The sequence below is a fragment of the Harpia harpyja genome, chromosome 2, assembly GCF_026419915.1.
Source record: "Harpia harpyja isolate bHarHar1 chromosome 2, bHarHar1 primary haplotype, whole genome shotgun sequence".
Lineage (NCBI taxonomy): Eukaryota > Metazoa > Chordata > Aves > Accipitriformes > Accipitridae > Harpia > Harpia harpyja.
The window spans coordinates 5,855,646-5,873,853 of NC_068941.1; the positions used below are offsets into that span (position 1 = coordinate 5,855,646).

Below are 18,208 nucleotides of genomic sequence, written 5' to 3' on the forward strand. Positions count from 1 at the left end.
ATTACAAATTGTGTCAGAAGACACAATGTAGTTATTACAGAATCGTAGTAGTGTTGTCATGCAACAGAGATACCAGTTGTGCTCCCCCTGCTGAATTGAAGGATGATAGAAGCATCGCTTACTGTTAATATATCTATATAATCTCAAATGTGCATGACACTTCCCAGGCAAATAATGAGTGAGCGCCGTATCCGGATTTTGTGTAAGTCAACTTAGTTCTCTAGCTCCATCTGTGCCCTATCCCATGGAGTTCATGACCTAGGAGAAAGCACGATGCACAAGGGGTGTGGCACATCTTGGGAAAATAAAATGCAATGGTAAGTCTGACATTTGGGGCTTTGCCGAAGCATCATTTTCTAGGAACAGGTCCTAGTAAATTTCACAGGGAATTACACACAAAATTCATGGCATTATAAGGCATTATGATTCACTGCTATTATATGACCACCAGCTGCTAGCTTAAACCTACTCCATTTTCTTCTCTAGAACAACACAAGCTGAAAGGTAGAATTAAACTCCTTGTGGCAGGCGCCACCTTTTTCATATATTTGCACAATATCTAGTGCAGTGGGACACTAATAACAATAGGAAATTTCAGCTTTTAATTTTAATCTTCAGTCTTTCTGGGTTAGCATTTACCTTTAAGGTGACTTAACTTTTTGCATGTAATTATAGTCTCTGGATCTTTGAAAAGAACTGTTTCTCTTGAGTTTTCTGAGTGGAATAAAATACTCTTATTAGCCTGTAACCTTTTTAAAATCCCTCTCCCATATGGTATTCATGTGGCATCACATATTACAATATAGGATAATACCCTGGATAATATGTGCTATCATGAATATCCTTACTTGATGAACAGGGTAATTAAGATCTCTGCACATGGTGCATGATTACATATGGGCAACCTATTGGCATAATTCATTATGATTAAATAAAAATAATATATGACAAAAATAAGAGTTCTACTAGTATATCTGATATTTTAATCCATTTCATGTTTGGGGAGAACTGAAATATTAATAAGCAGGAAAATAAAGCATTCAAATTAATTCTAGCAGGAAAAAACCCTCAACTTTTCCCTCTTTCTTCTCTTTACCTGTTGACTTCTGGGACAGATGACAATCTGATACATTTCCCCAGAGGCTAAAATCTTGCATTCCAGAATACAAGCTTTCATTAAAAAATTATAACTTGGAAAGTGTTGTTCATATTCATGTGAACAGAATGCAGGTGCTGCTCTTCGCTAGTGCCTACAGACAGCCTGAAACAATCAATGTGACAAACAAAACCCCGCAGCTCTATCAGCTGATAGCAACTTTAAATGTCAACGATGAGGATTTATTGTCAGTGTTGTCATTGTTGTTGATCCCAGCACAATAAAAAATATAGGGTCACTGATCAATGAGATCCTTTTAAGTCATCAAGTCCAATCTAGCACTCTGATGAATAACGTCCTGTAGTCACTCAAGTTCCATCTCAAAGTTAGCTATGCTTTTTGCCCTCAATGTTCACGGATTGAGTCTGCTTCACTCCAATGATTTAGAAGCTTCTTCTAATTTCCAGCCTATGTACACAGTTTTTACCAATCATTTTTATGCCAAAAATCTTTTGTCTTAAATACTTGTTAGCTACCATTGCGTATTTATCTCTCCCCCTCACGTGCAGCAGCTACATGACCTCCCAACCTTCACCTTGTCTGTCATACGACAGGCTGCATATTCCCCTGATCACGGTAACAGCTCTTCTCTCCACCTCTTCCACTTTGAATCACTTTCCCTGAACTTTAAACAGCCTTCCAGGTGAGGACTTATCACAGCCTTATGCAACAGCATCAACACTGTCAATATTTCCACCTCTTCTTTCCCTCTGCAAAAGCCGCTTGTGTATTTTCTAGACGCATCACTTTGGCAGCTGACAGACATTCTCTAACTTTGACTAGTACCCACGTCCTTTCTCACCTCAGTGATTTCCAGCTGATGAGCTCCCAGTTTATAGCAGACATTCATGTCATTGATCCTGCAGTGCGTTACCTTGCATTCTGAATCTCTTCCCATTCCTGTGCAAACTCCTCTGTTTATTGCTCTTTGTTTGCTGCCTCCAAGGGCGCAGGGAAGCCAGGCTCTGCTTTAGGTGTCGCATGTTCAAGGAGCAGAGAAGGCAGGAGGAATTTATTTGTATAGAAAAAAGGGAAGGGCATGAAGAAGTTGAAGGCAATGCTGAAGGATGCTTCTTTTCTTTAAAAAAGATTAGCTAAATTAGCCTTGTTCTCCAGAGTTACTTTTGGTGAGGGAAAGGAGAGATGAAATTATGGTGATTTTTCCAGCTAACTGTAAATGACATTCTGCTTTGGGAAGAGTTTGGAGTATTGCTGTACTGAAGAGGTGGGTACAGCAATTTAATTTTTTTCCCCTTTGCAAATTAAAATTTTTTTTAGAGCTTTTCCTTTGTTATTAACAGGAAAAATGAGTTGGTTTCAGGGTAATAATGCAAGTTCTTCTTAGCCCAGAGTATGCTCTGTTTTATTACATATCCTAAAATCAATTTTTAACAGAAGTTTTAATTACGTATTACTTCCTTAAAAAGGACAAAGATGCGTTAGAGTGTCGATTGTGCTTATAGCAACCTGGTTTCTTTTTAATTCTCTTCCATCCCCATTATCACTTTCCTGTAACCAATTTCAATATTACTAAGGAGCTTTCACTCAAATTGACATACATTCAAAACAGATAACTAAAATTAATACATTCTGAATCTATGCTGCTATTTTTTTGAATATTTATTAACTTGAAACTACGAACCTGATATAATGGGAAGGAAGAGTCTTTCCTCTCTTTTCATAAGCAAATTTCGTGGTAAATTGTGACAGAAAATACTCAGTCCTCCTCATTAATGAATCTATCTTACACTTCACATGGCATGTGACTTGAGTAGTCAATGATGGTTTTGCAGCTTAGAACAGAAATACCTAATGATTTTTTGAGCTGCTTCAATTCCAAAGCTGGCCATTTGATCATTGTACAAAGATGACAATTGTCTCGATACCCTGATTAAAATGGAACAAAACATATTTATAACAATAGTTTATTCTAAGCCTAGAGATAAAAATGCCTTTCTGCTGCCAAGTAGTCATCACCCACAGCATGTAATTAGCAACTCGCCTTCCACTGGTTTGAGAGATACTACTACAATGTATGGAGATAGTAGGATTTTTCAGGATAAGGTATGGAAAATGAAAGAGAAACTGCTGAAAAGAAATGATAAATGTATTTTCCATCTGAAAGCTAGCAACTTTTTAGAGAAAATGCGTAAGTGTGGCTGGTTTCCCATACTGTTTGCTACAGAATAATCTTTAAACACTTCACAAATGAAGAGTATTGTAATAACATGGGAAAAATGTAGTACAATTATAAACTTGAACAGTGGGGTGGGTTTTTTTCTTCTCTGAGACAGCCTCTTAGTTGATTACTTTTTTGACCACATGTGTTTCTTAAATCTTAGGCCACATTTTTCTCTTCATTATATAAATGAAACTTGCAAAGAAAGCCTTTTCCAGTTTAACTAAGGGGAGAAATTAGGTCTTTGCATTTTAACATAGAACAGCATTCACTGGCTTCAGACCATGTCTGTTCTCATACAGTGTGATATGGTCTCATAGTCTGAACTCAAGAACTTCTGACTTCTAATCATAACCTTCACTGAGTCACTGCCCTGATCTTTGGCAATTTCATGGAGTAATATTCTATGTCAAGTGTGTGGACAGCAATACTAATATCAATACCCATGACAAAAATACCCTTTAAGGACTCATTAATTAATATTTGCATAGTATTTAAAAGATAAATATATTAAGCATTGTTTATATAGTATGCATATTAGATTTGTTTTAAAATCTAGTTTCTGATTAATCCAAAGACCATTATGAATCTACAGTAACTTTGCCTTTTGGCTAGTAGTATTTGTAATAGCTTTAAAAAAGTAACAATGAAATGACTAATGACAGGCCAATGCCCAGAAGGTCCTTGTTTTCAAATGCCTACATCACTGTAATGGCTCCCTGCAAGAAAATGTCAACAAAAATAATACAAATAGTAATTAGTGTTTGGTTAAAAGATGTATCTAATCTTTAAAATGGCAGGACTAGATAAAGTATTTCTCTATTAATTGAAAACTGTTGTTATTACATGTAACTCTCCAACCAATAACCTTTCCCTGGCTTATGGAATGATGCCCAAGGTAATCAATCTGTCTATCTTATAGACACAAATTGCTGTGGGAGTTGTAGTAATAACCACCATAACAAAAACGCCTAAATTTTACACAGATTTCAGCAGGACTTGGAAGGACCAAGAGTTTGTTTGCAGACTTAGAACCATGCAATGGTTAGAACTATTTCTTGCAGTAATAGCCTGAAAGATATAAGACCACAAGACAAGATAGGATTCAGTTCGTTTGAGAAAGATAGAAAAATTGCCGATTATGCAAAAGGAGGAAGCACCGTGTGAAGACTTGAATTTGAAGAAAAATGTGAATGAGAAAGAAAGCATTCATGTGTAGAGGCCAGCAGTAAGAAAGGCAAAAAGCCGAGGCTATCACCAGGGAAGGTAGGCTACCTCTTTTTTAAGCCTACCTTTGTTGCAAGAAAACATATTTAAACATGCTCCAGATAGGAGAGGACTAAAAAGCCAAGCTGAACTGAAATGGAACTGTTGCTGGAAGTTCTTAAGCACATTTTGTCATCTTTTTTCACTGTAGTATTCCAAGAGAAAGAGTGTAATCAGAGTTACCAGCTTGTGTGTAAATGTGCACACATAGTTATATGTATGTGTAAGGGCACAAGTAGTCAGCAGTGCTGTCAGAACACAATGTAATTTATATAGATAGGAATTCATTAAGGTACAATTTTCAAAGTAATTAGCTTGAAAACAACCAATTTATCAGAAACAGAACAGATATTCAAAGTAAGGATTCAATGCCAGATACTGAATGGCATTTCAGTGCCCAAGTTACTTGTTTTGGTAGGAAAGTAAAGGCTTGTGTGTACAAAGCATTTTATTTTTCCCAAGTTTAGTTAACTCATGCTGAAGTGACGTGTGTTCACATAAACATAAACTGAAGGCACGCATTAATGGGAAATCAGCGAATTCAAATTTGAATTGTGGTATGTCTGTAGAGGGGCCTCGACAGGCTGGAGAAATGGGCCGACGGGAACCTCATGCAGTTCAACAAGGGGAAGTGCAGAGTCCTGCACCTGGGAAGGAACAGCCCCAGGCACCAGGACATGCTGGGGGCTGACTGGCTGGAAAGCAGCTTTGCAGAAAAGGATCTGGGAGTCCTGGTGGACACCAAGTTGAACAGAAGTCAACAATGTGCCCTTGCAGGGAGGGCTAACAGCATCCTGGGCTGCATTAGGAGGAGTGTTGCCAGCAGGTCGAGGGAGGTGATCCTTGCCCTCTGCTCAGCACTGGTGAGGCCACACCTGGACCTGGAGTGCGGGGTCCAGTTCTGGGCTCCCCAGTACAAGAGAGATGAGGAGCTATGAGGGAAAAGCCCAGTGAAGGACGACTAAGATGGTTAAGGGACTGAAGCATCTCTCCTATGAGGAAAGGCTGAGAGAGCTGGGACTGTTCAGCCTGGAGAAGGGAAGGCTCAGGGGAGGTCTCATCGATGTGTACAAATACCTGCAGGGAGGGTGCAAAGCGGATGGATGGAGCCAGGCTCTTTTCCTTGGTGCCCAGTGCCAGGACCAGAGGCAATGGGCACAACCTGAAACACAGGAGGTTCCCCCTGAACATCAGGAAACACTTTTTCACTGTGAGGGTGACCGAGCACTGGCAGAGGTTGCCCAGAGAGGTGGTGGAGTCTCCGTCCTTGCAGATGTTAAAAAGCCATCTGGACGTGGTCCTGGGCAGCCTGCCGTGGGTGACCCTGCCTGAGCTGGGGGACTGGACAAGATGACCTCCAGAGGTGCCTTTCAGCCTCAGCCATTCTGCGATCTGTAGTGTTGGTCTACATCCTAGAGAGTCTTGAATCCTTCACTTGGAATATAGTGGGTTTGGGGCAACAGTCTGAAATGAGGTAAGCAGTTTCCTTGGCAAACATTCCCAGGAATAGAACAGAAGGCGCTTTGCTTTAGTGTCTATTCTTTACTGAATATATGGACACAAGTCAGTACATACGTCTGGGAACTAGGGTTTGGTCCCTGCCTCGCATAACAGCAGCAGCAGCATAGGTGTTGCCTTAGTTCATGGTACAGACTAGCAGTTGTCTGCATGTGCTTCTGTTTTGCATGCAGTTCAGTAGCCCACCGGTTTCCCTCCCACCTAATTTCTTGTCTGGATTAACTACTCATTTACCTATTCAGTTCTGGGGTGGTGCACATTAAATGTGACCTCAGTTGTTGTGAACAGCCACAATTTTGGCATTTGTGATAGTACTCTGTGATAATGCAGCACCACATTACTACAGTTCGTTTTGTGAGGTACTGGGGGCCAGGTAGAAATCTTGGCCAGAAGCACACTCAGCAGTGTCTTAAGATGTATTGCTAAGACATAACGCCCAGTTCACGCTGCAACGACAGCTCAAGAGCAAAAAACTGAAAAGTAGCATGAAGAAAGATCAAAGCTGTTAATATTCCTGCCAGAACCGCTCAGTACTACAGCTGCTGACTTGCAGTGCTGAAGCCCTCAGCTGCGAGATGTCTAGCACATCTCTGTGAGCATCCAAGTGCTTATGAGGACAAGCGGTATGTAACACTCTTCTGTCCATGTTGGCCAGTGATAAAAACAGCACCAGCCACTCTGAAAGAATGGTAGGAGGGAAACCATGCACATTTGTGAGTTTGAGCTCACATCCAAGAATTTCAGTCACTTTTGGCAGGCTCCCACGCCATACCTCATTGCATGTTGTAGGAAAAATCCTTCGTAACAGAGAGGCCCCCAAACAAGACTGTATCAGGATACCCATGCAGTCGAGAAGCTTAATGTGGGAGAAAATCCCTTTGTGTAGGACATTGAGAGGGCAACAAGATTTCAGATGGGCTCTCTATTCCGTGGGTTAATAACCTCACGCAGAGTAAACGCGCGTGTCAGCAAGTCCTCAGTCCTACTGGAAGCCTAGCTCATGGGGCCCGGGACCTCGCACTGCTTTTTAGTTTAGAAAACATTAAAATTTGGGGTGTTCCCTCAGAGCGTGTCATGGGAATAAAAGGGAGAAAAAAGAGGGGAAAGAAGTAAATAACTATATTCCTGAATCAAGAGCTGTAAATTCTGCTGACGTTTGGGAAAGGAACAGTCAGGTGACTTTAGCTTTTTTCCTTTAAGTTTCTGTGTTGAGTGAGTCATAGGAGGAAAGGTTTGGACAGACAACCGCCAGTGATGGAGTTAATCTGGTATATTGAACTATCGGCCATTAGGTGAGCTAACAATCATCAAGCAATTGTGAAGTAAATTAGCTAGATCAAGAGGGCACTTGTAAAATTTATTAATTTTATTTCCCATTTGTGAAGGCTAGAAGTCAGTTGACGCGATTCAGACAGGGAATCGTAACTCCCTAATCCGCAGTAATGGAATAGCCCCATCTCCGGGGTGAAGGATGCAGAGTATCAGTGAGAAATACAGAGGGACTAACTCTGTTTAAGATGGGGTTAGAAAATTCAATAAAGGAAAGCAGTGAGGCTGCAAACACATTACTTGGCATTCTTTCAAGATTTTAACCCCGAAGTGCCTGAAGAAAATGTAATTGACCTTCCGGAATTTCCACCATTGTGTGCTACATTTAAAAAGATTCAGAAGTCAGTCAGATCCTAAAGCTGCACAAACAGCGGTGGTTTGACCAAGCGGATTTAAGTTAAACTTCCTCCCAGCACTGTCGTAGAAGGGGCTTGCTACATTGTTTTTTTTTTCGGAGAAGCAAAAGAAAAAATCGCACTGTATTTAAAATCGGGGGTTAAAAACCCCACCTCAGAGGGAGTCTGCGATTTGCTGGAGGTCGCGGGAGTTGCCTCGGGCAGGAGCCCCGGCCCTCGGTTCCCCCTGAAGGAGGGGCCGCAGGTGCCGCGCCTCGCTGAGGGCAGGAGGAGCCCGAGGGCTCGGCCCGGCCCGGCGCGGCCGAGCCTCCGAGGAGCAGCAGCAGCAGCAGCAGCAGGAGGAGGAGGAGGCGGCGACCGGCAGCGCCGCTGCCGGCCAATGGCGGGGAGGCGGCGCGGCGGAGCCCCCGCCCGCCCCTCGCCGGTGAGTGCGGGAGCGGCGGCGCGGCGCCCCTCCTCCGGGAGGGCGAGGCGAGGCGAGCGGCGCTCGCACCCCCCGGGCGGGCAGCCCCGCCGCCGCCGCCACCTCCCCGCGGGCGGGCGGGCGGGCCGCGCCTGGGGCGGGGCCGCGCCGCGCTCCCCGCGCCCGCAGGGTGCAGCCGCTTCTCCCCGGAGGAGCGTCCCCAGCTCCCTGCGCCCGCCGCCGGTGGACGAGAGCGGGAGCTGCGGCGGGCGCTCGCCCTCAGGCGGGCCCCGGGCCGGTGGCATGTCGGCGGAGCGCGCCTGGAGGTAACGGTCGGGGCGGGCGGCTCCTCCGCGCGGTGCCCCTCGGGCCCGGCGGGGAGAAGTCTTCCGAACTCCGCGGGTGTTCCTTCCGTCCGCCCCGCGGTGTCCCCCGCTCCCTCCCCCGGCAAAGTTGTGCGCCGCCGGCAAGGCGGCGTCCGAGCCGCTCTCCGGAGGCTCCTGCGCCGCCGCGGGCACCGCCCGGCCCGGCCCGGCCCGGCCCGGCCCGGCCCGGGAGCGCGGCCGGACGGGGCGGCTGCCCGGTACTGGGGGCAGGTGGCGGCAGCGTTGCCGGGGCTCCGTCCCCCAGCGCACGGGCGCGTCCCGAGCGTCCCGCTGCGGGCATGGGGATGGGGATGGGGGGGAGCGTGTTCGGGTTGGTTTGGCGGTGTTTCTTCAGGGGTTGTTTTGGTTTTCTTCTGTACTAGCTCACTCAGCATCTGCCTTCCTGGTGTGGTACCCACACCAACCCTTCAGCTGGTTGGGTTTTGTTTTTTTTTTCCCTTTCTCCTCTCTTCCCGGACTTTTTCTGTGCGACGCTGTTGCCCTCTAGTGTTTGCGGACGTTGGTTGGTTGCTGCGTTTGGGAACAAAATCGGGCATCGTAGTGCAGTAATTATTAATAGCTCCAGGTGTTCCTAGCTACTTGGATTCCCCAAATCCCATGCAGAAATTGGTGCGTCTTAGTGCTCGTTTCAACTGTCGCATGCAACCTTTGGGAAATGGGAGAAAACTTTTATATTATTTAATTCACTACTTGATGTGCTAGATAATTGCTTCAGGCTTTGGTGTGGCGGGGATTTTTCCTTTTTAATAAAATGGAAAGTGGAAGAAATGGGCTTTATTTCACAGCCGGCATCAGCACTCGGGTGTCTCGGAAGGAACGGTGATGAACTCTGCCTTATTAACTCTTTACGCTTGGCTCGCGCTTGGCAGTTGTGGGAGGAAAGAGGGGGAAGTGATGGTACAGGCATGGACAAGAGAATGTGCCATACGTTTATCTTAAAGACCTTGGGCAAATCATTTAGTCTTTAGATAGTGACATTTCTGCAAGTGCTGAAAAATAATAGGGTTTGTCTCAGAAAAATTGCATGGCATGTAGTGTGTTTTAAGATCCTTTGGTAGAAAGTATTGCATGAAGATAAAGTAGTAATCTGAAGACCAAACCTGACTTGTGTACTCTGTTAAAGTCTTCCAAGCCTTCTTTTAAAGTATTTTAAAATATCACATATTTAATTGTTATAAATATCTTTTAATGACAAATTCTGATGTATGAATTTCTGTCCTGTAAGGTTCTCAAGTAATCCATGAAGCAATGCAGTATGGAGCTAAGGATAACATGGGTACAATAGAGACTGAAAACTGCTTGTCCTAAGGACTTGCAAAAGCGTATCTATCTACGAGAATTTTTGTTCTGCCTAAGCCATTCCCCCCCCCCTTTTTTTTTTTAACATATATGAGAGAATGTAAGCCCTTCAATATTCACACATTACTGGGTTTGTTATGTGATCCTAAAGGGTCTTGATGCCTTTCCTTGACAGTTCATGTCTCGTATCACCATCTTTTCAAGTTGAAAATGTCTTCTTAATATGCAGTCATAAGATCTCATTCTTAGCCTGGATTTGATTGTCTGAGTTATCGCTGCTTGAATATGTCAGTCAGTAGAATAATGTTGTAAGTAGAGGTACTCAGTATTTGGAGACCAGTTTTATATTTTCATAATTGATTTAAAAATCTGAGTGCTACTCTCCATCCCAGGTTTGGTTGTTTTCAAATGCACTTTGCTGTTTCTTACCATGTGATTTGTATATCCAAATATTTCCATTTTAGTAACACTAATGTAATGACTTCAGAATGCTTCCTTTAAGGTCATATTTCATAGTGGCTGGCGAAAGCAGGCTTTTATGTTCCAAGCAATTAAATAGCGTTCTAATCAGTGGAGATTTAAATGCCCATAGTAACATGCTGAACAATATGTCTATTTTTTGTCTATTCTTCATTTAAAACTCATCCTTCATTTAATTTATCAGGAATATGTCACTAGTGCTGTGGTAGCAGCCAGTTTGGTAAAGAACAGAACCAGGACAGAACTAGAATATAATTATGTGGATTATTAGAAGAGGAGAAAGATATTTAAAGATTTGATCAGGCATATGTAACCAGACAAATGTAATATAGCTGAATAATATCAATGACTTATCAATCTTGAATTAGCTCTGGGTTTTGGCAGTTCTTGATGAAGAGGATTTTTGTTTACTCTTTCACAATATTTTTTTATGTCTGCATGTCAGTATGACACAACTTTATTGTTTCTAATCAAGGGTCAGTAAACCGTTGCCCTTGCACAGGCCTGAGGTAAGAGTAAACCACATTTTTTTTACTGGGCTTTGAAAAATGTGATTTGAGAGCAATTTCTCGTTTGCTTGTGGATATTTTAGCTCAGCCCATTGTTTTAATCTTGATAGTTTATAACACAACTGAATTCGAGAAGAATGTTTCTTGTAGTTTTAAGAATCTTATTGATATTCATGATACAACTTTAAGAGATTATTTTTTTTAATTGTATGCAGTTTTATGTGTCTATCTTCATGTGCGTACCTGGTTTCCTATTTGAGCATCTATTAATTACTGTATGATGATGGGAACTTGAAACTGATACCATTTGAAGGATTTTTTTTTTCTTTTTTTTTAGTTCCAGAAAACATGAATACCAGTTATGAAATTGAATGGTCAGAACCACATTTCTTTTCAACTAGAAAATAGTATGTTTCTGCTACATCGAAAAGCCAGTCATGCAAAGCCCATGGAAAGGAACGATGTGCACCATGAAAGTCTTAGTGCAAAAAATACACCAACAAGGACTCAATGTTTGCAGGGTTGCCGTGACACTCACAGAGCAGAGACTTGTCAGCAGCTGCCCATGAGTCTGAGCCCAGAGACTGGGTTCCAGGCTGACTGCAAAGACTTCTGGGGAGGCTCCTTTGGTATTTATTACATAAATTTTACTGCCAGAAAACACAAAATCAAGATCTATGATTTCATGTTCTTTATGTTCACTTAGTGCATCTCATTAATAAGTTAAGTTCCTAGCCAGTGTTGTCTCCTGTAAATATTTCCATTAGGGTTATTGCGCTGAAATGATTTATTGAAGCCAACAATTTGGTCACTTATGCTTAGCAATGAAACAACAAACTAAAGCAAGCTGCAAATGGTAGGAACTCAGCAGAATTCTTATGATGCAATTCCACTCTTTTGAGTTCATCATGGTATTTGTTCTCTCATCAGTACTACCTTGTTAGTGAATTTAAAAAAAAAAAAAAACAAACCCCAAAACCCCAAACAAACTCACAGTTGAAGATCTCTATTGTGATGCATCTGTTTCATGCTAGTTTTCTGAAGATACCTGTAATTGTGACTACCCAGCAGTACTGCTTAGAATTGTAAATCTTCCGATTAATAAGGTGATCCTTATTTCCTGTACCCACAAGACTTTCATGTGAACTTGTCCTGGGCTGCAGAAGTCAATTCTACAGTAGACGAGAATGACGTTGAGCCTTGCTGTATTCGGAATAAAATGCACAACTTATTTCTGTGACTTAGCTTTCTTTTAGCAAGATCTTCTCCTCCATAGTGAGTCCACAAGTTAAAATTCTAAATATTGCAAGATGCTAATTTTCACATTAAGGAGGCATTTTGATACCTCATACTTGGAACAACACAGGTAAAAGGTTCTGGTCTGAATTTTCAGATGGTAGCATGAAAATGCAAAATTCTGTAGGAGGTCAAATGCAAATTCTTCTAAAATAATAAGGTTCTAGATAAAGAATGATGAGGCAGCTTTTATTGCTTCAGGTGGTAGAAAAATACCATGCAAATTATTTTATAGGTAAAACCTATTTCAGCATCACCTTTGTGGAATGTTGGATGCGTATAATGCCTGACACCTGTTTTCAAGTGCTTTGAGATATATGTGGGACCACATCCTCCTTTCATTGAACTCCACGTGACTCCATTGAAATCAATGAGCTAAGACTGCTTATGGTGGCTATGGGTCTTTTTCATGGTTTTTCACTGAAACAATACTAACTAGTTTGAACTCTTGTGAAGAGTTTCTAGACTCCTTGATTTTTTAATTTTTTTTTTCTTTAGGGCTTTTTCATATACGTGGATTTTATTTTTGTATTGCAGTTCAAGCTCTTATGACTTCTTCATTCTTTTGTAAAGTATTGTATTCTTTTGTTGTGAAAGTAAGACTCCATAAGTACTGTCCTGTTCTGAAATGCTGCTTCTAACAGCTTACCACTGTTGATACATTCTGAATTACGCCCTTTGTCTGGTTTTACTGTTGGAAGTGATAGTGGACAAGGACCATTTTCCCTGAAGCCATGTCTAAAGTTGTGATAAAGGTCACTGTAGTCGTCTTGATAGGACCCACAGTGTGTTGTGGGTGATGCACCCCAAAGATCTCTATACCACTGTCAAGTTTGGTGCATGATGACTTATTTTAGTGTGGTGCTGTAAGATACCAGTGGAATATCTAGCAAGTACTGTTGCTCAGAGTAAAATCCTGCTGTTCATCTAGGAAGGCAACTGTACCTTGTCAGGGCTTGAAACTATTTTGACGTTATTAAATGCACATCTCTTTGTGGTTTTTTTTTTCTTTTATTTTTTTTCTTTCTGTGTTCTTTTGAACTCTTGGCACGCAAACCAGTCCTTAAGTAAGTGAAAATTACATAAGCATGAAGCTGATTGAAGAGAGCAGGCATTTAAAACTTGTGCCTTATTCTGTTCTGTTCCCCTTCCTTCCTGTCTTCAGTGGTGAGGATGCCAAGTCTGTCTCTGTCCTGCTGGGTCTTGGAGAATTCCTCATTCCTCAGAGTCAAACCTCGCATCTGTCTTGGCATTTCCATCCACTCCTCCTTACAGCTGCACTCTGTAGCCCCAGGAGGTACCTGCAATTAGGAGCTAAGGGTAAAATGACAGAGGGTTTTTTTGAAGAAAATACAGGTTTCTGGGCTGGCTCCATATTTTCTGATTCATGGAGTGGCATTAGGAACTGCATCCTTGCTGCAAATGTTTCAAGTGCTCCTGCTGCCTACTTTAGCAGCCCTTGGGTTGCAACCCTTCTGTAATAACTCATTCAAACAACTCTGTCTAATCAGCCCTTTCCTGCCATGAGCTTAGGTCACTGTAAATTTTTCTGGCTCCAGGCAGGATTCTCAGGTTCAGGTGACTGTCAGAAGCATAGGCTGGTAAAGAAAGAAACTTCTAAATGATGCTGCTGGGAACTTCCTCTCAATAGGATTTTGGCGGTTTCTGTCATGAGAATAGGGGTGTTTTGGGGCTGTGTTAGAGGAGCTTAGGGCTAAAAGAAGCAGACAAGCATTGTGCTTGGTGGTGGTGTGGTGGTTGACTTGGTGTCATTCAAAGAAGTGATTTGTTGTACTTTTGTCAGCAAGAGTTCTGCTTTGCAGGCTTGCATCTCATGTAAACCAGGCCTTGAGCTCTATGTGAGGTAAGCTAGCCAGGTCTCTGGGTGTTGAAGATAAGTAGGCCTACGTACAGCTTTTCTACAGAATGCAGTAAGTATTCATTTTAGCCACTAAAATTATGAGTTTCTTGGCATTCAGGCAGCTGAATTGGAAATGCAAAAATGAAGAGAATCCTTTGTGTATGTAATGAAAAATCATCTGTCTGGAAACATCTCTCTGGTTTTAATCATTCAGGATGGAGCTCCTTCTTTGTCACCTGACTTCTTACCATATTAAATATCTCTTTTCTGCTATCTAAACCAATGTTCTTGAAGCTAGTGTGACAAAGGTTGGACATTTCAATACTAAAAAATGTTCTTTGAGTTCTAAAGGTACTTTCAGATTCTTGTTTGGTCTTTATACATACTTTAACTTCTTTTCAGATACATGCTTCTAGAAACTGAGAAACTGGGTTTATGTTATTTTTGTCTAACACTGATTAATGAGCCTATATGCCTGGGTGAAAGGCAAGTCTCCTGTCTAAAAGCTATGTGCAAATCTTTGGGCAGCTGCAGGTAAGGTTCAAGGCTGGGTGTAAGTCCACCCGGAACAGAAAGGGTTAATATACTGGTATCTAGGCGTAGAAGGCGAAGAGAGTAGAACATATCCAGAAAGTGGGCTTATCTGGTGAGGTGCAGGTTTAAGGGGAATCTTAATTATGAATGAGACAGCTTGCATACGCTTACTCTTGGTGCTTAATTTTGCTGTTTTGATAAATAGGATGCCACGTAGTTTCTCTCTTTCTCCTTATCTCATTTTCCTACTCATTTATTTTTACTTTGTGCTCATCCTGTACCTGGCACTGGGAGGATCAATCTTTGGGATTTAATTAAAGTTGTGGAAATTACATAGGTGCTGTTAAGTACGTCATATTTTTTAACTTCTTTGAAAACCTGGAGTGAAACGCCACCTTCTTTACACTGTGGTATGAGGAGCTCTTGTCAAGTGGTTAAGTGGCCGAAGTACATGACATGTTGTTTGGTTTTGTCTGTTGTTTAGTTGGTGTTTTGGTTTGGTGTTTTTTTGTTTTACAAGTCCCTTTTTTCCCCTTTATTAATATGTAATTAATCTTTATATACTTCAAATTCTTTTGTATCAGCAGCTGACTGTATTTCTTCTATTATCATCTGCTCTCCGATTCAGTACTGAAGGTTGTCAGCCATTCTAGGAATCAGAATTTCTAATGAAAACCTAGTAAACCTTAGAAAGTACAAAACATGGGATAGAGCTTTAGTAGGTATCATTTGTTATCATGATCTCTCAAGAAAATTTTAATTCTCTCTGTCAATTTGTACAGAAAAGTTCATATTTTCTATTGGTTATACTTCTGGACATTCTTGGTATTCACTTTTTAAGTCCTACTTCATTTTCTCAAAAAAACTGAGCATGGAAGGATTAAGCACTCAGTCGGGAAATGACCATATTAACGTTATGCCCATAGCTTATCCTAGTCCCATTTACAAAGGGGAATGGATGTGTACTACATTGTGAAGTTACAATAGTGTGTTCTAGATCTTAATATCCTTAGTATTTTTTCAAAATCTGCTGTTAACCTTCCTTTATAACTTATGGTACTTACTTAATTATTTTATGCTTCTCACATCGTTCAGTTGTTTTACTAGAAACTTTTGACAGCAATTGTACTGTTAGCTTGAAAAATGACTGCTTTTCTTAGGTGCAAGTTAAAGCATAAGTATATCCTTAGGTGATCTGCCTCTTAAGTTAGCTTTTGATTTATTACCCTCTTCTCAAATTTAAGAGCTGGATTATTTTATGCTTTTTCTTGATAAAAAGAAATACAAAGTGCTTCCAACAATTTGCAAGACCATACACAGTCCAGTAAAATGCTATTTGTTTACTTCTAATGTTGCAGGAAAAAGTATGGGTTTGTTTTAAAAATACTCCTGTAATACAGAGTATATCAGTATGTATGTATACAACAGTTAAAATGTGCATGTTTTTCTAAGAACTTCTTGGTTCTTCAAAAATTAATATAAGACAGAATTTGTTTAATCATGTAGACTGATGCTTGCCCAGCTTCTTGGGGGTGGAAGGAGGAAGGTTATAAATTTTCTTCAATGTTTAGGTTGTCAGCAATTGTCTACTTGGAGTTAACTTTTATCTTTGGGTAAAAAAATTTCAGAAAAACAGTAAGTTCTTTGCTGCTGTGTTTTGCTTTTCAGTGCCGTCTGTGTTTACCCTCTTTTACTTGATCCCCTGGGGTAAGGAGCCTGTGAGATTGAGACATGCAAATGCACATGGCAACTAGTGGGAGCAGGAAGAAATAACGCTACTAATACAAAATTTCAAAAGAAACTATCAAAGTTTTGATCTGTTTGCTCCCAAACCTCTGTTTGGCAGTGATTTCTTTGCTCACCGTTAGCTGTAGTGTGATGATACTTCACAAGTGTAATGCCTCAATTAAATCTCTGATTTTCTTTTCTTCTAGACTATACCTTCTGTAAAGCTTTGTGGAAGATAGATGTGTGCGCTGCAATGGTGACATAAATATTCCAGAGGACTGGAACAAGTTGTTGAGAATCTGTGTTTGTTTTTAATGCTGCTGTCAAGAACAATCTAAGGCAAGTAAACAACATGAGTTTTATCATGAAACTTCACAGACATTTTCAAAGAACAGTTATTTTGCTGGCCACTTTTTGTATGGTGAGCATAGTTATTTCTGCGTACTACTTGTATAATGGCTACAAACAGGAAAATGAACTTTCTGAAATCTCTTCAGAAGTGGAATGTGGTGATCCTCAACTGTTGCCATACAAGCTGATGGAGATGAAGACCATGAAGCCTATTGATCCCCTGAGGACAGATCTCGTAGTGCTGGTGTTTGTGGAAAGTCAGTACTCAACATTAGGCCAAGATATAATAACCATTTTAGAATCTAGCAGATTTCAGTTTCACATTGAGATTGCACCTGGGAAGGGTGACCTCCCGGTGCTTATAGACAAAAATAAAGGCAAATATGCTCTCATAGTATATGAAAATATTCTAAAGTATGTGAATATGGACTCTTGGAACAGAGGCCTTCTAGATAAGTACTGTATAGAATATGGTGTAGGTGTTATTGGATTTCACAAAGGCAATGAGAACAGCTTGCAGAGCTTTCAGTTGAAGGGCTTTCCTTTCCATGTCCACAGCAATCTGGGTATTAAGGACTGTTGCATTAACCCTCATTCCCCACTGCTCCATGTGACTAAATCTTCTAAGCTTGAGAAAGGTCCCTTGCTTGGAAATGACTGGGCGGTTTTCCAGATTAATCATACAGCTTATCAACCAGTGATATTTGCAAAAGTAAAGACACCAGAAAACCTTTCACCACCTGCTGCTATAAGTGCTCTCTATGCCACGGTAATTCATGACCTGGGGCTCCACGATGGGATTCAACGAGTCCTTTTCGGCAATAACTTGAATTTTTGGCTGCACAAGCTGATTTTCATAGATGCCATCTCTTTCCTGTCTGGAAAGAAGCTCAGACTGTCCTTGGATAGGTACATTCTGGTTGACATAGATGACATCTTCGTTGGGAAGGAGGGAACAAGAATGAACACCAACGATGTACAGGTAAAGTATATGCACAAACTAATGGTCATTACAGCAAAGTGCTTTGCTTTTTTTTTTTTTTTTTTTTTTTTAATCTTAAAGTGAATAGTTGTTAACAGTTGGAACTCACGGAGGACACAAATCAGTAAGTACCAACACAAACTGTTTGGACCCTGAGAGAGAAGCCAGTCTGTCTGGCCTTGTGTAGTCACTGATCCCAGGTGTAGCAGTTCCTTCAACCTGCAGGCTGGAGGAGAGTCTGTGCAGTGTCGCTTGTACCTGTCCTAGAAAAGAATGTAAGATAAGATGACTCCCTGGTTACTGTCACTTGTTTTCTCTCAGGTGACAGGCAAGTCCCTGCTGAGCTAAGTTCTATAAACGGGTTGGTGGGCACCTCTGAATTCTGTTCCCCTTACTATGTATGGAAAAAAGTCTCCCAAAAGGAAATTAAAGACAACTAGTTGCTAAGTAACTGATAAAGAAAAGTGAGTGGTAGTGTTTTCACACACAGCACAACCCACCCAACACGCACAATTCTAAACACAATTGCAGAGTGTTTAACTCTCTGGTCTGGTGATTAGCTTTGATCTAAGCAC

General features: G+C 41.4%; 1 protein-coding gene across 3 annotated transcripts in view; it reads left to right on the top strand.

Annotated features, from left to right (window-relative positions):
• Positions 1-18,208, top strand: part of LOC128153979 (bifunctional heparan sulfate N-deacetylase/N-sulfotransferase 3) — a 538,027-nt gene that overhangs the window by 455,357 nt on the left and 64,462 nt on the right. The window contains exons 1-2 of one of the 3 annotated variants that reach the window (XM_052813977.1): positions 8,312-8,533; positions 16,507-17,633. In XM_052813977.1, coding sequence (XP_052669937.1) covers positions 16,653-17,633 — 981 coding nt within the window. In that variant the 5' untranslated portion in view covers positions 8,312-8,533; positions 16,507-16,652. Of the gene's footprint in view, positions 1-8,311; positions 8,534-14,459; positions 14,573-16,506; positions 17,634-18,208 lie in introns of those variants that run through there. The other 2 variants (XM_052813987.1, XM_052813981.1) reach the window with 2 other exon arrangements.